Below are 22,344 nucleotides of genomic sequence, written 5' to 3' on the forward strand. Positions count from 1 at the left end.
AAAGAGACTTAGACTCCCACACATTAATAATGGGAGACTTTGACACCCCACTGTCAGCATTAGACAGATCAACGAGACAGAAAGTTAACAAGGATACCCAGGAATTGAACACAGCTCTGCACCAAGTGGACCTAATAGACATCTACAGAACTCTCCACCCCAAATCAACAGAATATACATTTTTTTCAGCACACCACACCACACCTATTCCAAAATTGACCACACGGTTGGAAGTAAAGCTCTCCTCAGCAAATGTAAAAGAACAGAAATTATAACAAACTGTCTCTCAGACCACAGTGCAATCAAACTAGAACTCAGGATTAAGAAACTCACTCAAAACCGCTCAACTACATGGAAACTGAACAACCTGCTCCTGAATGACTACTGGGTACATAACGAAATGAAGGCAGAAATAAAGATGTTCTTTGAAACCAACAAGAACAAAGACACAACATACCAGAATCTCTGGGACACATTCAAAGCAGTGTGTAGAGGGAAATTCATAGCACTAAATGCCCACAAGAGAAAGCAGGAAAGATCCAAAATTGACACCCTAACATCACAATTAAAAGAACTAGAAAAGCAAGAGCAAACACATTCAAAAGCTAGCAGAAGGCAAGAAATAACTAAAATCAGAACAGAACTGAAGGAAATAGAGATGCAAAAAACCCTTCAAAAAATTAATGAATCCAGGAGCTGGTTTTTTGAAAGGATCAACAAAATTGATAGACCGCTAGCAAGACTAATAAAGAAGAAAAGAGAGAAGAATCAAATAGACGCAATAAAAAATGATAAAGGGGATATCACCACCGATCCCACAGAAATACAAACTACCACCAGAGAATACTACCAACACCTCTAAGCAAATAAACTAGAAAATCTAGGAGAAACGGATAAATTCCTCGACACATACACTCTCCCAAGACTAAACCAGGAAGAAGTTGAATCTCTGAATAGACCAATAACAGGAGCTGAAATTGTGGCAATAATCAACAGCTTACCAACCAAAAAGAGTCCAGGACCAGATGGATTCACAGCCAAATTCTACCAGAGGTACAAGGAGGAACTGGTACCACTCCTTCTGAAACTATTCCAATCAACAGAAAAAGAGGGAATCCTCCCTAACTCATTTTATGAGATCAGCATCATCCTGATACCAAAGCCAGGCAGAGACACAACCAAAAAAGAGAATTTTAGACCAATATCCTTGATGAACATTGATGCAAAAATCCTCAATAAAATACTGGCAAACTGAATCCAGCAGCACATCAAAAAGCTTATCCACCATGATCAAGTGGGCTTCATCCCTGGGATGCAAGGCTGGTTCAATATACGCAAATCAATAACTGTAATCCAGCATATAAACAGAACCAAAGACAAAAACCACACGATTATCTCAATAGATGCAGAAAAGGCCTTTGACAAAATTCAACAACCCTTCATGCTAAAAACTCTCAATAAATTAGGTATTGATGGGAAGTATCTCAAAATAATAAGAGCTATCTATGACAAACCCACAGCCAATATCATACTGAATGGGCAAAAACTGGAAGCATTCCCTTTGAAAACTGGCACAAGACAGGGATGCCCTCTCTCACCACTCCTATTCAACATACTTTTGGAAGTTCTGGCCAGGGCAATTAGGCAGGAGAAGGAAATAAAGGGTATTCAATTAGGAAAAGAGGAAGTCAAATTGTCCCTGTTTGCAGATGACATGATTGTATATCTAGAAAACCCCATTGTCTCAGCCCAAAATCTCCTTAAGCTGATAAGCAACTTCAGCAAAGTCTCAGGATACAAAATCAATGTACAAAAATCACAAGCATTCTTATACACCAACAACAGACAAACAGAGAGCCAAATCATGAGTGAACTCCCATTCACAATTGCTTCAAAGAGAATAAAATACTTAGGAATCCAACTTACAAGGGATGTGAAGGACCTCTTCAAGGAGAACTACAAACCACTGCTCAATGAAATAAAAGAGGATACAAACAAATGGAAGAACATTCCATGCTCATGGGTAGGAAGAATCAATATCGTGAAAACGGCCATACTGCTCAAGGTAATTTATAGATTCAATGCCATCCACATCAAGCTACCAATGACTTTCTTCACAGAATTGGAAAAAACTACTTGAAAGTTCATATGGAACCAAAAAAGAGCCCGCATCGCCAAGTCAATCCTAAGCCAAAAGAACAAAGCTGGAGGCATCACACTACCTGACTTCAAACTATACTACAAGGCTACAGTAACCAAAACAGCATGGTACTGGTACCAAAACAGAGATATAGATCAATGGAACAGAACAGAGCCCTCAGAAATAACGCCGCATATCTACAACTATCTGATCTTTGACAAACCTGAGAAAAACAAGGAATGGGGAAAGGATTCCCTATTTAATAAATGGTGCTGGGAAAACTGGCTAGCCATATGCAGAAAGCTGAAACTGGATCCCTTCCTTACACCTTATACAAAAATTAATTCAAGATGGATTAAAGACTTACATGTTAGACCTAAAACCATAAAAACCCTAGAAGAAAACCTAGGCAATACCATTCAGGACTGAGGCATGGGCAAGGACTTCATGTCTAAAACACCAAAAGCAATGGCAACAAAAGCCAAAATTGACAAATGGGATCTAATTAAACTAAAGAGCTTCTGCACAGCAAAAGAAACTACCATCAGAGTGAACAGGCAACCTACAAAATGGGAGAAAATTTTCGCAACCTACTCATCTGACAAAGGGCTAATATCCAGAATCTACAATGAACTCAAACAAATTTACAAGAAAAAAACAAACAACCCCATCAAAAAGTGGGTGAAGGATATGAACAGACACTTCTCAAAAGAAGATATTTATGCAGCCAAAAGACACATGAAAAAATGCTCATCATCACTGGCCATCAGAGAAATGCAAATCAAAACCACAAGATACCATCTCACACCAGTTAGAAAGGCAATCATTAAAAAGTCAGGAAACAACAGGTGCTGGAGAGGATGTGGAGAAATGGGAACACTTTTACACTGTTGGTGGGACTGTAAACTAGTTCAACCATTGTGGAAGTCAGTGTGGCGATTCCTCAGGGATCTAGAACTAGAAATACCATTTGACCCAGCCATCCCATCACTGGGTATATACCCAAAGGACTATAAATCATGCTGCTATAAAGACACATACACACGTATGTTTATTGTGGCACTATTCACAATAGCAAAGACTTGGAACCAACCCAAATGTCCAACAATGATAGACTGGATTAAGAAAATGTGGCACATATACACCATGGAATACTATGCAGCCATAAAAAATGATGAGTTCATGTCCTTTGTAGGGACATGGATGAAATTGGAAATCATCATTCTCAGCAAACTATCGCAAGGACAAAAAACCAAACACCACATGTTCTCACTCATAGGTGGGAATTGAACAATGAGAACACATGGACACCGGAAGGGGATCATTACACTCTGGGGACTGTTGTGGGGTTGGGGGAGGGGGGGGGGATAGCATTAGGAGATATACCTAATGCTAAATGACGAGTTAAAGGGTGCAGCACACCAGCATGGCACATGTATACATATGTAACTAACCTGCACATTGTGCACATGTACCCTAAAACTTAAAGTATAATAATAATAAAAAAATAAAAATAAATTTTAAAACTTGAAACTAATAGCACAATTCTTAAAAGGAAAAATAAACTAGACTTCATCAAAATTAGAAAATGAGAAGACAAGTTACAGATTTAGAGAAAGTTTGTCAATCATATATATGACAAGAACCAATGTCTAGAATATGTTAACAAACCTTAATATTCATCAATAAGAAAACAAACAATCCAATTAGAAAATCAGCAAAAGACATAAACAGAAATTTCACTGAAAGGGATATATAGATGGCAAATAAGCACATGAAAAGATATTTAATATCATTAGCCATGAGGGAAGTGCAACTTGAACCATAATGAGATATTACTTTATACCTCTTAAAATAGCCAAAATTAAAAATAGTGTCAATATCAGATGCTAGTGAGGATGTAGAGAAACTGGATTACTTTACTTGTACAGTGTTGATGAGAATGTAAAATGGTACAACCACTCTGGAAAACAGTTAGCAGTTTCTTACAAAACTGAACATACAACTCCCATACAACCCAGAAATTGCATTCCTGGGCATTTATCCCAGAAAAATGAAAGCTTAGGTTTGCACCAAAATCTGCACCTGAGTGTTCATAGCAGCTTTATTTATAAGAGCTAAAAACTGGAAACAAGAAGATATCCTTCAACAAGTGAATGAGTAAACAGTGATACATCAATAGCATGGAATACCACTCAGCATAACTCCCCCATTTTCTGCATACAGACCAACAGCTGAACTCCCTTGCTGTAAATGACAGGATGAAACAGCTTCAAAAAACAGTACATTTGGAGAAGATGGCATTCTAGCATCTACCCAGGGAAAGCCATGCTAAAGCAACTGCAGATGGAGCTCCCTGCCTTTCCAAGTGTTGCAGCCACTGTAAAACGTGACATTCAGGTGAATTCCTGATTTTTTTTTCCTTAAGTGGCCCATTCATTCAATAAATATTTATAATATCATGCACTGTTCCAGGTGCTGAAATATAGCAGTAATCAAATAGCCAAGAATCCCTGCCTTACTGGGAGTTACAATCTAACAATGGTAAACACATCCTCAGAATGTCACTATGAATGTTTCAAAATATCATTTTTTTTACTCTTGTTGATGAAAGGGCAGATTTTGATTCAAATCCCACTTACATCATAAAGGTCAAGGACTTTAAGCTCTTCTTACCTGTTGTACCAAAATATCTCCAATTCGGTCGATCACAAAATTCCTGTCGCTGCCAGCACAGGATTCCTGCCTTCGTTCCTTCATACTGTAGAAGAAATGCCTGTGGATTTCAAGCAACTCATCTAAACAGGGGAAAATTTTATCCACGGTGCTGTGGTCCAGCTGCAGCTCTTCTTTCATGCCTTTCCTGAAGATCTCAGACATGATGAACAGGGTCTGGATGTGATGCATCTCTGTTTGCATTAGCTCTGAAATGTGTGAGCATACATAAGCCTTAAACAAGCTTTAAAAAGCAAGTATCGCTATTAAACTAAATTAGTAACTCAACACTATATGTTACGCCAATAAAAAAGAAATGTTTAGGAATATCAAGAATATTCCAATATAAAAGTCAACATTAAACATTTCATTCACTCTAAAATATTAAACCATTTTCTTTTATCCAGATATTAAAGAGGACATATATGTCAAGTCTAATATACAAGAATCTAATGTATCTGAAACTCAAGAATATAACTAGCTAGCATCTTTAGATACCTTCAGCTAGGAACTAGGTCTTATTCCACCCTGAATGCCCTATAAAATACAACTTAGTTTGTTGGCTTTCTTTCTTCCTTTCTTTGTTTGATTTTTGCATTGAGCAGGAGCATAATTAATTTGGTGAAATGAATGGAACTAAATAAAGTTCTTTAATGCAGATAACCATAGGTCCTTTCTATGGCAGAATCTGTCTCCAAAATTCCACTTTCTCCAGAGGAAAACAATGCATGACAATCAATCAAAGGACATCATCAAGAAAGTGAAAAGACAATGCACAGAATGGGAGAAAATATTTGTAAATAATTTATCTGATAAGGAACTTGTATCTAGTATATTTTTAAAAATCTTATAACTCAACAATATAAATAAATAACCAATTCAAAAATGGTCAAAGGATTTGAACAGATGTTTCTCCAAAAAGATATACAAATGGCCAATAAGAACATGAAAAGATGCTCAACTCCATTAGCTATTGGGGAAATGCAAATCAAAACCAAAATGACACATCACTTCACACATATTAGGCTAATTATAATAAAAAAGCAACAAACAAGTATTGGTGAGGATGTGGAGAAACTGGAACCCTCATACATTGCTGGTGGGAATGCAAAATGGTATAGCTGCTTTGGAAAACAGTCTGGCAGTTTCTCGAGTGATTAAACGTAAAGCTACTACTCTATGACCCCAAAAGTGGAAAAACCCAAAATGTCCATCAATTGATGATTAGGAAAACAAAATAGGATATTCATCATCCATAAAAAGGAATGGTGTACCCATACATATTACAACTAGGATGAACCTTAAAAACAGTATGCTAGGTGACAAAAGCCAGCCACAAAAGACCACATATCGTACTATTCACATAAAATGTCTAGAATAGACAAATCTGTAGAGACAGAAAGTAGATTAGTGTTTGCCAGAGGCTGGCGGAAGGGGTAAATGGGGAGTGACTCGTAACATGTACAGGATTTTTGAAGTGATGAAGATGTTCTGAAATTAGACAGGACCTGATGGCTATACAACTTCGTGAATATACTAAAAACTACTAGATTGTGTACTTGTAAAGGAGTGAATTTTGAGCAGGTGAATTATACCTCAATTTTTAAAACGCATCAGGAGAGAAAATAACAACTCACAATTTACAGGTGCACCAAAAGTACTAGTTGTACATTAATGATTATTTCCAAACTTACTGCAAGTTTTGGGAAAGAACCTTAAATATCAGCCATGGAGAGTCAGCAAGTCTAAATATAGCTTTAATATTTTGTCAAAAATAAAAATTTCTTTAATTGGAAATCTACCAACTTTGAATTATTATTTCCTATGTTTTTAGTGCCTACTCTATGCTAAGCACTTACCTGTATCATTTCATTTAATCTTTTAACCCATTAATACATTATGACCCAGAAAATAGGAACGATTTTCCTTATCTTTTAAAGAGAAACAGTGAGGAAGAGAAGGTAAAGAATTTGCCCTGGAACACAAGCCTTTCTGACACAAAAGACCATGTAATAATTCAACCCAATGGGTTAGATTACTTTTAATAATATGAAATTGAGAGGTAGATGAAGAAAATTGACAGTAGAATATAAATTGCTTAAGAAATACTAAGAGGGACAGCATCTTCCTTTCCAAAGTAACTTGCACCTACACAGCTTTTGACAGAGTTCTAAGCACACTCATACACCATCTCATCTGATGTCCATAACCACCACCTGATGCAGATGACAAGGTATCCTCGCTGCCCATGGACTTTGGGGCCCATGTTTGCATACACAGGATTAGTGAAAAGACCCAGTGTTATCTTTAAAGTAGGGTATCTTTGGAACCACATTTTGGAATCTACTTTGTAGTTGAAATTTTTTGAAGTTTCATTTTTTCCAAGTCTATAATTTAACTTTCTCCAATCCAGAATGCCTTCATCCCAAATAGCATGACAAAATACAATCTCACCACAGCTGAATTCTGTACTCAGGATGGCAGCACATAGTCAAACCCTGCCCTAACCCAGGTGCAGCTACTCACACTGCACCTGGTCTCTGTGAATGGCTGGTGTATGCAGCCAAACTGGAAGGCCATATGCAATAGCCCTACATTAAAATATGTGAAGGTTCACTGCAGTTCTTACACAGAAGAGGTAAGATATAGGCCAAACCTAAGTAAACTTGAAAGGAATATGGGAAATAATATTTGCTCTGTGCCAGGTACATATTATGCCTCATTGCAGTCTCAAAACAATATTTAAAACCTGACTATTATTAGGTTATTGCAAAACCGATTGCGGTTTTTGCTATTACTTTTAATATTATACTCATTTTACAGATGGAGAAACTAAGGTCTAGGTGATCTAAATAATTTGTCTGCGATCAGGTAAATAGAAAATGATAGAACTGGGATTTTACCCAACTCTGTACAGTTGCAAATTCCATGTTCTTTTCTCTGAACCACACTGCTTCCACCCAAAGAGCATATTTGAAACGCTTACCAAAAATGACATCCTGTCTTTTGATGACATCCTTCTCCTGCCTATTACAAAATGAGGGATCCACCACAAGACTCCAAGATTCTGCTTCAAACTCCTGGGCATCACTGCTGAGGTCACTCCACAGAGAAGAATCCACAACATCTAATGTGTGTTTAGAAAAGAAAAGCCAGAAGTACAATAATGCAGCACAAATATACCTTCGTATATTTGTCTATGGATTCCTCACCCTAAATAAATCTGCTATGAACATGGAAACTACTAAACCAAAACATATTAACATGGAGTGAAACATCTTTTTTTTTTTTTTGAGACAGTCTCTCTCTGTCGCCCAGACTGGAGTGCAATGGCGCGATCTCGGCTCACTGCAACCTCCGCCTCCCGGGTTCAAGCAATTCTCCTGGCTCAGCCTCCCAAGTAGCAAAGATTACAGGCGTGTGCCACCACACCTGGCTTAGTTTTTATATTTTTGGTAGAGATGGGGTTTCACCATGTTGGCCAGGCTGGTCTTGAACTCCTGACCTCAAGTGATCCATCCGCCTCAGCCTCCCGAAGTGCTGGGATTACAGGCCTGAGCCACCGTGCCCAGCCAGACTGAAACATCTTAAAACTGGACTGATGAAATGGTCCAAATTAAGACAGCTTTCATGACAGCAAAGAATCAAATATTTAAAAAGAGTGTTCATATGGAGGAAAAAAGACATTTGAAGATTCTTTTGCTTGTTTTGGCCTGCTCTATTTTAGTTTTATTTTTGGTAACCTACAGAGTCCATAATGTGTCTATAGAATCTGGAACACACCAATTTCTTCTGCCCCGCGTTATTTTGTACTGTTTACTAAAACCTGAATTGTGTACTCATCCATTTGATTTGCCCTTGACTTGCTAAGACACAAAGCAGCGTGTAAGTACTTGAGTCACAAATGAGTGCAGATTTTTCTGATAAAATTACAAACAAACCACACATACATACACGCCGTTCCCCACCCCCCGCCCCACACACACACACACTCCTCAGGAAAACTAAACCCTATTTACCCAAATGGCACTCATTAGAGAGGTTCCAGCTCAGAGCAGTACAAATGAGACGACAATGAATTTAAAGACTTAAGATTAAAATAAAACAGGTTCCTGGGGCAGAGTCCACTCCTCTCTCTTGTCACTACTCTCCTTCCATTTGCTTTTCCTTCTTACTGGTGCAGCTTGTATACAAAAACTAATTCCCTAGATTAAGTCCTGCTCTATAAAATATGCTTTAAAAAATGCTTTAATGGCTGGGCACAGTGGCTCATGCCTGTAATCCCGGCACTTTGGGAGGCCGAGGCAGTTGGATCACCTGAGGTCAGGAGTTCAAGACCAGCCTGGCCAATGTGGTGAAACCCCATCTCTACGAACAATACAAAAATTAGCTGGGGGTGGTGATGCACATCTGTACTCCTAGCTACTAGGGAGGCTGTGGCAGGAGAATCGCTTGAACCTGGGAGCTCGAGGTTGCAGTGAGCCGAGATCATACCACTGCACTCCAGCCTGGGCAACAGAGTGAGACTCCGTCTCAAAACAAAATGTTTTTATTCCTCTAGGAGGCAACAGATGGGGTAAGTATCTCAGAGATCCAAAGAAGACCAGTCTTAACTAACTGAAGTATGTTTTTGATATAGGATCCTATTATAATTCATCAATAGCTATAAAACATTTTTAATAATAAGCACACAATATATTTCATTCATTTCTCTTCGTTATGCTTACGACATTCTTTTAGTAATATGTCTATTTAAAATTTACATCATATTTCCTTGGTCACTATCTGGTTTTCTCCTCTGGGGCTAAATTTTCATTCTTTTAAAAAGCAGAACCTATACCAAAGAGACACCCTGAAACAGACTTCTTTGAAAAAGAAAAAAAATGCTTCAATCTTATTTCCTTCAGACAATGTCATTTTGGCAAATGCTAACAAAAACACAAATAAATGGAAGCGTGTCTTCTCCTCACCTTCCATTATGAAAGACTCTGTAGAGGGAGAAGAGCCCATGGACTGTAGCAGCTCATCAGAATGAGACCTGCTTCTGCAGCTGTTATTGTCACTCTCAGACTCCAAGGATGTGGCTGACCTCCTGAAGCTAGGAGAGAGGGAGGGGAGCAAAGTTAGTCCCAGCAGCTCTCTGAGCCATTAATATGTAAAAACACACTCAGCCTTACCTTTCCAAGGTGGTGCCTGGAACACTTCTGGACAACGGATGGACCTGTCCCACAGTCTCCCTCCTTCCAGTCGGCAATCCAACAGGCATGGAGGAAGAAGGGTGCAAGGAGAGACCAGGCTGTGGGATGTCTCTAAATGAAGAATCTGGAAATCAGAACAGATGCTTCATGTGGTTTCCAGGTCAGTAATTACAAGTAAAAGTAGTCACTTAAAAGCCAGAAAGCTAAACCCTGCAATGACTACTTGTAATCTGATGCATGCTCTGCCTTAAAACCAGTCTCCCTGCTAGATCCTGACACTTGCTCCTAGTGTCCCTTTCATTGTACACCCTCCTGACACCCATGCTGCAGGCCTGCTTCCGCATCTCCACTTGGAGACTGTGGGTGTTTGGGATTGCACAAACAAACAAGACAATGGAATGGGGAAATACTGCGCCAGCTTTCCCATAAATCACTGCTTGTACTCCTTACAGCCAGCTTTAAATAGTTGCAAGGTGTTATTAGTACTGTTACTGAATGCATATTGTGTGTATAAACAAGCATCCACACACAGAGAACACGTCAATGGAATGGAATGATGCTGGAGAGCCTATTCTTCATGGTATAAGGATCTCAGGCAAATGAAGCCTGCAAGCCAAGCTGGGCTATTCTCTCTCACACATGGAAAACTAAATAGGGCTTCTGTGTTTTTCTGATCAGTTCTAAAATATTCTGGGCACAGATGCATTTACATTTGATGTGTACTATAAATGACTCAGAAGACATTTCGGTCCCATATTATAGCTGTGTAGCATATACATTCTCAAGCAAAAGGAAGATCCCAGACATTACAAAGCATTTTACACATGCATAAGTTAAATTTGTTCTGATGACTCCCATGTGAAGAGGAGTAATATGTGGTATTTCATCAATTCTAAGATACTATTTATTTTCACATTTAACCCTATGAAAATGAGAAGCCCCTTATAACTGACATCATCAAAGAGACTTTTGGGGTCAAGGCAAGAGAGTGATGTGACAGTTGTTACTACCTGCACCAACTTAACCTAATATAACATTACACCCAATAGCATGTTGCCACAAATCTGCATGCATAATTGTCCCCTGATTAAAGTGGTTTTAAAATATCAGTCACACTTTGTTACATGGAAATGAAAAGTTACCATGCACTTAAAATTCCTGCCACACGTCAAGCAACACAACTTTAGGCAGAAGGCGTCGCAAAATCTCTCACAATAAAGCAAGAGATTTTCAAATTTAGGAGACATTGGCATGATTGGTTCTTGTATGCAATGTAAAGAACTGTCAGAGGGCACCAATTATTTTAAAGAGAAACTGCTTAAATTTCAGCACTATACACTTCAGGAAAAACAGAGCCACCAAATTTTAAAATACGCAAACCAAACTCCAGTATGCCTTGAAATTTCACGGTCATTCTGAAGGTGCTAATGAGATCACAGCCTCAAGCACAGCTAATTAAACACCAGGTAACTATAATAATGGACAACAGAAACTGATAAGAATCTATAGACTCCAAATCTGAAGACTTTTTCCATCAAACATGGCGATTCTTAAGAAGAATGTGGTGTGTATTTGTATAGACAAATATATTACTGCAATATTACTATACTATGCTACTGCTAGGAAAACAAAGTAAGGTACATTTCATGTAGTATTTCTCTTTTCCTTGAAGGATTATTAATACTTCAGCAGAGCATATTCCACTAGACAGCATCTTAGAATTGAAGCAACATGTTAATACCTTCTCCTTATAGCCCTCTCTAATGTAAAAGATCATATGGTACATACAACACAAAAGTTCTTAGGTTGACCTAGAAGTTGATAGCTTTCTTGACGACTTTATAGAACTAAAAATCATGCCAAGCATATGTTATGAAAGAAGAAATGACTGGATAAATGAGAAAACAAAAGGAGAACTTTTTATAATGGAAAAATGTGTAGTATGTATTAAATTTTTAAAAGTTCTTGTTGTTTTCTACATCACTTACTTCCAAGGATGGTCTGTGGTTTGTTCTTGCTATATTTCTCTTGTAATTTCTGGTAAAGAATATTAGAAACACATAAAGTAAGATCAAAGTATCATTAGACTATAAGAATATCCACATAGTTACACAGAACAGAATTCTTATCTATATCATTTTTGTTATTTTATTTCCAAGAGGAATTCAAAGCAAAAGACATTAAATGCAATGAAGAGTCAAACGTGATAATAAAATGTGCAAGTTATAATGAAGGGGCCTTGTGAACATGCGCCTCCTGAACACTCCTGGCTTCATTAAAAGCCTCAGGGGAACAGAAACCAGAGGTCTCCAGCTCAGGTGTCCAGACCCAGGCTGAAAGTTCCTATCAATGCTGGCTTTCTCCTTCTTGTTTCTTTCTACCTCCTGCTATCCCTCCTGACTATAGGAGACAACCACCTGTAGCACTGAAATGTCACCTTCAAAACAGCCCTCAACTCTGTGATCTGACACAATATGTGTTCCTATTGACACAGGTTTGCAACTGCAAATTTCCCCCTGAAGGATCATCATGTTCACTCACATGCATCTGTGACATGACTACTGAGTGGAAAAGAAAGGAATAGAATCACAGACACCTTCATCTACTCAAGCCCATTCCCAACTACAGAGAACATACTTCTAGTCCAGTGGTTCTCAAACTGAGGTCTCAGGACCAGCAGCAATATCATCACCTGCAAACTTGTTAGAAATGCACATTCTCAGGCCCTACCTCAGATCTGTGGAATCAGAAATTCTGGAATTGGGGCCCAGAAATCTGTGTAGTCACAGGTCTTCCAGTGACTTGAGGCTTGCAGACATTTGTGACTTACTACTCTGATCTTCATTTGCAGGTACCCAGGGCTTGCACTGGTAAACCAAGCAGGTCTCAACAGAAAGCCTAACCTAGCCACAGCATATAACACAAATATCTGGACTTGAGCTTTCCTTCCATTTCTAACAGTGTACAGTTAAGCAAATAACTATACACTTTGAGCATATGTTATGTTATCGCTATCATGATCACTTTAGAAATAAATCTAGATGGTAATAAAAAAGAGTAAAAGCTCAAATAGATACTATGAAGCAACCATGCTACATATATATTCACAGATCACTGAGCAATTACCTTGGTGCATGCAGGCGCAGCATCTTTACAACCTTTGTGCACATTTGCATTACAGTCTGAAATAAAGGGAAAAGATACAAAAGCATCCATCTTACTTCATTAGTCTGAAATTAATAAGACTACATCATGCTTTCAGTGGTCATTACAAAAAAACACATAAACATTACAAATATCTGGAAAACTAAAGAAGGAAAGACAAATATTTAAATCACATGTATCCTCACCACTCAAGCACAAGCAGAATGCTATTATTTTAATCTCTTTGGAGATATTTCTCCCCTTATACACAGGATCTTATCAATTACTAAATCTGAAGTTATGAATGATATACACTTCTGCAATGCTTCTGTGTTTCCCTGAGAACTCACTTCCTATTACATACATTACATTGCATGGGATTTCTGACACCTGGCTGGTAGTAACTCCCCACTCCCACATTGGGTAAAATGCCTATCACAACCAGAAGAAAGAAAACAAACTCTTAACAATGCTGAAAAAAATGTATTGTGAGGTCTTGGCAAGAATTCCTACTAACCAGAAGTTTAAGGTAGTCTAATTAAATGAGAAATGTTAGCCCTGTGCCCATTGTTTTATATCATAAACTATGGGCACATGTCATAAAACAATGCCATCTCACTGGAAGAATGTAAGGGAATACTTTCCCTGCCCCTTTCTGCCCATGAACACAGACACTGAGGCTGTCCTTATGGAAAGCTGCACTGTGTGGGCACTGGTTGCTGCCAAGCTGTTGTCTTTGGGTCCTTTCCCCTCCCACCTGTACATCACCACCCCACACACACTGTAGCATAGACCGAGGAGCCTGGGTGCATCAGAAATGTATGCAGAAGGAATCCTTCTGTGGGAGTGGAAGATCCCATGTTGGTCCATCAAAGCCACACTGCATAAATGCCAGTGACCCAACAAGAACTGGGCAGGAAGCTGAGCCCTACAACTGTCCTCAGGCTGCAGGTCTGAAGAGGCATTTCAGTCAACACGCCAGTGGCCAGCAAGCAGGGCCCAAGGCTAATCTATGCATTGGCCCGGCTGATAAGCATCAGATTCAGACAGCCCTCTCCTCATTGCAGAGTGAGTAAATAATAGGGAAAATGTAGATACCCTAAGATACCACAGAACAAAGTTACACCAACAACTCACCAGAAGAAGCAACCACTGAATACTAGATCCAGAAATAGGAAAGAAACTTTAGATACTTGAAAATTGTTCTTGATAAGAGACAGAAGACGGGGGCCTCAGTAAAATAGAATGAAAGGGCATGGAGGGAGAATAGGATGTGAGACTTGGCCTGCAGGAGGAGAGGAAAATGGAGCTTCATGAGACAGGCAAGGACCGCAAGGAAGGAAAAGAGACAAGAGCACAATCTGAACTGAACTGAGAAGAATCTGTGTGGCACAGACATCAAAGCCGAGCTATGAAATTACACTTGAAAGACTCCCTCCAGAATATGGAGAAGAGGAAGGGTATAATTATAAAATAGATGTCATACAACGAACATAGATAGCAGAGATCATACTTACCCAAGGAAGAGATCAGAAAAATTAGATCAGAAGCAGTGACAGTCAAAGCCACCATAGACAAGAATTCTATAAAGCTGAAAAAGCGCCCAAAAGGACACATCAAAAGTTCTCACTGTTTCCCAAGAAAAATAATTAAATGACACCTACTCTACAGACATATCCTCATAATATCCATATGATTAAAAAATGAAAAGTCCTCAAGCATAAGGCAGAAGACAAGGGTTATCAACAAAGGAATAGGGTCAGGTTGGCCCTAGACTTTTCCACTTTAATAATAAATGCCCAAATCTGTTGCAGCAATGTTGGCAAAGCAATGAAGGGAAAAGACTTTGGTCCAAGAATTTATTTAACTAAGTTGTCTTTCTTGTGTGAAAAAAAAAAAATAGGTCTCTTGGTACATGAAGTTTCAGATCAACAGATCACTCCTATTTTAGCCTTTTGAGGACAGAATCAAAATTAGGAGTTCAAGAAGGATTCACTGTAGTTTTTTTTTTTTTTAAAGAAACAAAAGTGAGCAGTAAAACAAGCTAAACAAAGAACCACATCTAAAAAACTGTAGGTAGAGATAGAGCTGAATAAAAGTGTCAACTTTTTTTTGAAATAGAAAATTATACTTGAAAGATTAAACATAATAATCTTATGAAAAGAATAATAATTAATTCAGTGTATTAACAGAGGCTGGGCCGGGGGAGAGTAAACATAAGGGAAATAAAAAGGTATTAAATTATTAGCCTTCCACAGCCTTAAAGCTACTATTAGTTGACATTAAAAGAGAGTATCTTGCCAAATCCCTGGAGAAGACAAAAGCAAACAACACATGGTCTGAATAGCTAAACTAGACATCAAGGAAAAGAGCAAGGACCTATAAAAGATAAGTTGGTAGCAGTAAAATTAAATGCAAAATGTTAAAAACCCTGTTATATAACAACATCCTTCAGCTACATTACAGATTACCTCTAGCTAAATTAAAGACATGCACCTCAAATTGAAAACACAGAAATAGTTGAAAGAAATACAAACAAATGGAAAGCAGGAGGAGTATTAAGTTTAGACAAAGTAAAACTAAATGCAAAAGGCATCTAATGAAGTTAAAAGGATAATTTTATGTTGATTAAGGTTAAATCTGCAATGAAGGTATGATATATAAATTTATGTGTAACAGATAATCTAACATCAACATAATAGCCAAGAAACTTATTTATAAGCAAGGGTAATTTTATAGAAATATAATTTTGTGGAAAATTAGCAACTCAGGCTTTAACAAGAGGAAAATTACACAAGAATTTTGAATACTTACACAATACTATGTGTTGTTTTATATCATATCTTGTTTTTAAGATTAGGAATATTAACCTTCACAATTAAAAACAAAAATGCACCCATGGAAAAAGATTACTTAACCAAAACAGCAGAGACTGTATGTGTCATATTTGTATTGCTCCATGTAAAAACCTTAATATGAATAAGCAAAGTTTAAACCATCCTCTCCCCCCGCCAAAAAGTAACTGTAAATTTTGAAATTACTTCTAAAAAAAGTTGTGGGTAAAAGAGGAAATCAAATATACACTTTGACCTACTCATACTGATTCTAGAATTTAATCTTAGGCAATTACCAAATATGTGGACAATGATTTGTGCAAAAGAATGCTCATTGCCAAATTATTTGTTTAAAAAATTAGGAAAAAATTAAATGTTCAAAAGCAAATAGTTAAATACATTTGATGTCAGCATCAAATGAAACAGCATTAAAATCTCACATATAGCTGGGTGTTGTGGCATGTGCCTATCGTCCCAGCGACTCAGGAGGCTGAGGCAGGAGAATCGCTTGAGCCTGGGAGGCGGTGGTTGCAGTAAGCTGAGATTGCACCACTGGACTCCAGCCTGGGCAACAGAGCGAGGCTCCCATAGCTTTTTATGGTTATAAGGAACTCCATTAAAATATTAATAGTCTTTTTCTCTAAGTGGTAATATTATAAAAAGTTTCTGCTTAAACCTTATAACTTCTATAAATACTATTCCTGTTTTAAGAAATGACTGTTTTTAAAGCTAAATGTATCCTAGATATTTTCAGCAATTTCCATCACATCCACTCAACTCAATGAACCAACATATTCTTTACTGCAAAAGTTTCCCTTTCAGTGAGCCCTGGCTCCCTAGGCTTTACTGGTCGCCAGCTCTGCATGAGTGACTCGGGACCTACACGGGAGTCATCGTGTGATTAGGGCCCTAAAATAACTTTGTTTCTTTTAATAGTTAAAACCCAAGGAGACTGTAAATAATCCAATTTTAAATGGATATGAAAGTGATAGGCAGGAGTTTGGACCACAGTGGTCAGGGAAGACCTCCAAAGAGGAGGTAAAAAACCAGGATCTATGCAGAGGAGTGGGGGAAACTGAGAGGAAGGAGATGATCATAGGCAAAATAGCAGAGGCAGGAAATCACACGCAGTGGGAGGAAAGGGCAACGGAACTGGTGGGGCCTCAGACTGTAAACTGAGGCTGAAGGGGGGCCTAGGGGTCTAATGAGCAGGTCCCGACGAGGGAACCAAATGCCCATGGGAAGAGCTTGGACTTAGCCCAGTAAACACAAGAGAAGTCCTTACGTTTATGTGGGCTGATGAAAGTGGTGTTTTACAAAGATTACTGTGGGAAAAGTGCTGATCATAAATTGTAGATGAACATACCTGGAAAGGAAGAAACTAGCACAACTCCCTCCCAGTATTCTAGAAGGCGGTGATGAGAATCTCCCAGAGTGGCAACAGTGAGAAGGGAAAGAAAAGAGTGACTGAGTGACATTGACAGGAGGGACAAGAGGGCAGTGGAATTAAAGCAGCCAGGGTTGAAGCTTGTGATGCCAGGCCAAGGATGGCCTGCTGGGCGTGGACTTTGAGGTCGGTTTTAGACACATTGGGTTTCGAAGACGATGAAATCTCTGAGTGATGATTCCCACATATGGTCTCCCTACGAGCCCCTGTGCCTGCCACAGTCTTAGTTTATACCTGTAGTTTTTACCATAATTCTCCAAAGTGGCCATAAATTACATGGGTACTCAGCCTCTGGGCAACTGAATATGGAAATACAAAGCGAGGAAAGAAGATATTAATATAGGAGTAACAGGTGTAAATATGATATTTTGGAACATAAGATTGGATGACTATACTTAGAAACAATCAAGGAAAAATGAACAAGTGCCCAAGAACTAACTTCCGCGCGTACCCAGTATTAGGGAAAAGGAGACAACCCAGATGGTAAAACAGAAGAGTAGTGTGCCACGGAAAAGAAGGAAACATCCCTGAAAGGAGAGATGTCGACCTGGAAACAGGAAACCAGTGAGTCTGAACAATGAGGAAAGACTCAGACTTGACTAGAAAGTGACTCTCAGTTTCCATCAAAAGCAGAACTTCTGTTAAGCAGTATGCACAGAGGTCAAAATGCAGATGGTTAATGAAGAAATGGCAGAGACAGGCTTAAAAGCAGTGGGTGAAGATTACCCAACTTGAGTCTGTCTTAAAACAGGGGAGGGAAAGGTCTTGGGTGTGGCCGGGGATGCATCGAAGGGCTCAAGTCCACAAGTCCACCCACAAGGGTGGAACAACAACCTAGGAAACACACGCCCATCACACGAATGAACCGACCGCTGAAGTGTGGGCAGGCCAGAAACAACCCATAAACGACACTTGGAGCAAATCTCTAAAAATGTAGGAAATTAAACCACATCTGAGCAGCCTGATGCTACTTCAGATCCAGGAAAAGAAAGAAATCAAGTTTTCAAGGAAAGCAAAATTCAAACATGCAATAAAGTCAGCATAATTAAACACAATGTCAACTGTGAGAAGAAAATTCTATCTGCCTGTAATGCCATATGTGGATTGTATTTTGATCAGATGTCCAGCTGTAGATACATCTAAATTTTTTAATTCAATCATTTTCAACAAATTTTATGAAGAGCTTCAGAGGTAAACTTCCCCTGCTCCTCTCTTCTCTTTGTGCTCCCATCCCACCTCCCAAATATTCCCACAATTCTGGCGATCAACAAATACCATGAAATCTATTCCACCTGCCTGCACCTCACTACTTTTTCTCTGAATTATTCTTTCATTCAACAAATACTTACTAAGCCCCTGCAATGTACAAGGTATTGTTCTAGCCACTCTGCATATAGCAGAGAACAAATTCAACAGACAAAAATCTAGCCCCCATATGCAAACTGTATAGTAAGTTAGATGGTGGTAAATATTATAATGGGAAAAAATGCCAGGAGGAGGGCAAGGATGAGCCAGGCACTGGGAGATCAGGAAAGGCTGCCTGAGAAGCTGTTGTCTGAGTGATCCGTGTGGGTATCTGAGGAAAGAGTGTTGCAATCAGAAGGAACAGCCAGAGAAGGCCCTAAGGCAGGAGCATGACTGCCATGTTCGAAAAACAGCAAAGATACCAGTGTGACTGGAGCAGAGGGAGTAAGGGAGGGGGAGGACAGATCACATGGGAACTTGCTGTCATTGTAAGGACTTAAAGACTTCAGTCTATACTTGAGGTATAGGAAGCCATTGGGAGATTTTTTTGAACGCAGTGATATATGCCTTTACAAGCTCACTCTGGCTAATGCTTTGAGAACAGACTTTAGGGGTAAAAGCACAAGGAAGCCAGTTGGAATGCTGTAGAAATGGTGGCTTTAGACCAGAATGATATCAGCGGTAGGGGTGACAAGTGCCTGGGTGGGAATAGAGCTAAGAGGATTGTCGATGGATTGCATGTGGGATGTGAGAAAATGGGAGGTATAAAGATGTACTCCAAAAGTTTTGGCATGAACATCTGGTTGGAATGATCAAGTTGCCATTAAAGGCTGAGAGCATCAGCTTTTAGGTGAGCACAGAAGGGGGAGATGTAACATCTGAGACGCTCTTTAGACATCCCAGTGGAGACAGTGAGGCATACAAATCTGGGGTTCAGACAGGCTATCAGTTATGGACAAAACACACTGACTCTAACCAGTATCAGTCCTTGCTTGGTAAACGGTTCAGTCATATGTGTGGCACTGAAAAGGTTTATGTAAATGTATTGAGCAATGAGCCTCTTCCCAAGGTTACTGTCAGGAGATGAAAGCAAAGACCGCGCACATAGACCTGAGAACTTACTAGAACACTGCAGTGACTCTTTCCCCAGTAGTGTTTTATCACAAACCAAACACTGCAGAACCCCAGAGAATGTTCCTGGGGCAAACTGATGTCGATTCAGCTTCTCTTTATCTTTGGCATCCTTGCTTTTTGTCTTCAGATGCAGCAGCAGCAGCAGTAGGAAAGTGGGGAAAAATGAGAAAAGGAAAACGCTGTGAGCCAACTTTCTTATAGAAATCATCTGAGCAAAGTCTCTACATTTTCCATCAGAATATAAGGACTGCACACAGAGGGACACCGTAACACCTAAATGTTATATTCTGGGCTTTAGCAATATTCCATAAGAAATATGTGTAAATAAAATCTAAGGTAAGTGATTTTAAAGGGAAAGTGGAAATTATACTAACTGCTGAGAAACTAAAACGTCTATATTTTATAGAAAATAAGTGAATAACTTTAATTACCTTTGATTTATTCCGAGGGCTAGTCATCCTATTCATGAGGAAACTGAAAGTTCGACTCACTTTATATTTTTCAGACTCTGATTTGGCAGGTATGATGTATTTATCCCATTCTTCTTCCTGAATTCTACAAAAACAGAACCTGTCATCATGGCCTACAGGACTTAAACAGGAAGAATAGCGTATACGTGTGTGTGTGTGTGTGTGTGTGTGTGTGTGTATACACATATATGTATGTGTATATATTTTTTCAGGTTTTAGTGGCTGTTCTAAAGAGAAAAACAATTCATTAAAAATACACCCTATAGCATAAGTGAACAGACATGTGATTAGAGCAACAATCTCACAATGTCAACAATTATAGAACATAGGTGGTGGAAGTCGGTATACACTAGATAATTCTCTCAATTTTTCTGTGTACTTGAAAATTTTCATAATAAAATATTGAGGAAATAAACCTTAGACTTAAAATTTTACCCTGAAAACACTCAACTTCCTGTTTACTATGCTAGTAAGAATTCCCCAGAGCACAGAGAAGCCAAATAACCAACAATATGCAACTGGATTTTATTTATTTTTGGAACACAGAGATAATACTCAGTAGACACGTGTTTCCTCTGTTGATACGGCCTGAGAAACAGACTGACTGCCACTCGGTGCAGCCTCTCCCACTCAGTACAATCTGAGACTCTCTAGGTTGTGGAGGAGAGAGGCTGTGGATACTCCATAAAATAAGAAGCAAGGCAGAGGTAACTGTACCCAACCCATGAATACCCTGAACACCGTTTATTTTCTTCTAATCCACAATACAATTATTCTCTAGAAAAAAACACATCCAGACTATGAAAGTTACAATTCCCCCTAGAGCTTCCTCTGATAATCTTATATTTCTATTATTACTGAGGAAAGAATAAATTAAAAATCAACCTAAATATCATGTCAAACCAGGTAACACTTCTGTAGATGATTGCCATAGTGATTATTTCCTAACTAAAGTCTCTCCTACCCCCTAAAATTCTCACCTTTCCATGCTGATAACTAACACATTTATCTCTGGGAAGTATTTAAAAGCAATCAAATTACTGATTTACACCAAAATATATATCATTATATTTTGTGAAAATATTGCTTTCAATGACAACTTTCTAGGACTTTGATTGCTCTTATGTAATTAATGACAGGCTTAGACTAAATTATTTCCAAGACCCCTTCCACACTTTAATATGGTACATATTATAATAAAACTTTAAGTTATTTAAGCTCTATATTAGGTTTTAGAGCTCAAACCTATTAATGCATTTAGAAAAAAAAAAATACATGGCCTAAGAGCTGCCTCTTGACCATGTAGATCTAAAGGTATAGTCAGAACAGTGTTATGTCCTGTTACTTAAAGCCTGCACAGTAAATGAAATTGGGTTTGCTGCTTAGAGAAAACATTTTAAAAGGCAGAAGAAAAAGGAAGTGAATAGAATTAAACATACCCTATGCCAACAGAGTAGTGAAAGAATCTCAGACCCTTTTAATTTCCTTTCTACTTCCATGCTACCTCTAGTCATTTTTACCTAGGATAACTGACTGGTTAATAGAATCCGAAATTTCCCATAACCTCTGGTGTCTTACGCATCCTAATTTGCAAAATTTGTGCCATAGTATTCAAAAGGCTCACTTTCAAAATTGGGGGAAAAAATACATTTGAGAGTTTGAAAAGACTCCTCTCTTGGAAGGCCTTTTTTGACCCCACCAAATGCTATCCAACGTCTAAGAGAAGAGAAGAGTGATGAGGAGACCTAATATCGGAATTAAAGAATGGTTAGGTCATTGTGGATTTTGAGGTCAAGAAGCCCCTTTTGTACTTCCCAGCAGGAACACAACTAAACTATTGCAAATAAAAGAATATTAATTATTGGTTACCCAACTCTACTCCCAACTCCCCTGCTACAGAAAACTATATAAAAAACGACAGTTTCCACATTGATTAAAAACTTATAAATGCACAATTTATCATATATCCTTTATACTTCTACAACATGACACTTTAACTTTTTTTTTTTTTTTTGAG

The 22,344-nt window shown here is 38.5% G+C and overlaps 1 protein-coding gene across 4 annotated transcripts in view; it reads right to left on the bottom strand.

The window, feature by feature from the left end:
- ARHGEF28 (Rho guanine nucleotide exchange factor 28) overlaps positions 1-22,344 on the bottom strand; it is a 314,786-nt gene that overhangs the window by 63,665 nt on the left and 228,777 nt on the right. For all 4 annotated transcript variants that reach the window (XM_031003474.3, XM_031003473.3, XM_031003475.3 and 1 more), the window contains 8 exons: positions 20,289-20,412; positions 19,846-19,978; positions 13,180-13,235; positions 12,042-12,090; positions 10,033-10,177; positions 9,826-9,953; positions 7,842-7,982; positions 4,817-5,064 (listed from right to left, as the gene is read on the bottom strand). In XM_031003474.3, coding sequence (XP_030859334.3) covers positions 4,817-5,064; positions 7,842-7,982; positions 9,826-9,953; positions 10,033-10,177; positions 12,042-12,090; positions 13,180-13,235; positions 19,846-19,978; positions 20,289-20,412 — 1,024 coding nt within the window. The remainder of the gene's footprint in view (positions 1-4,816; positions 5,065-7,841; positions 7,983-9,825; positions 9,954-10,032; positions 10,178-12,041; positions 12,091-13,179; positions 13,236-19,845; positions 19,979-20,288; positions 20,413-22,344) is intronic.

The sequence above is a fragment of the Gorilla gorilla genome, chromosome 19 (assembly GCF_029281585.2).
Source record: "Gorilla gorilla gorilla isolate KB3781 chromosome 19, NHGRI_mGorGor1-v2.1_pri, whole genome shotgun sequence".
NCBI lineage: Eukaryota > Metazoa > Chordata > Mammalia > Primates > Hominidae > Gorilla > Gorilla gorilla.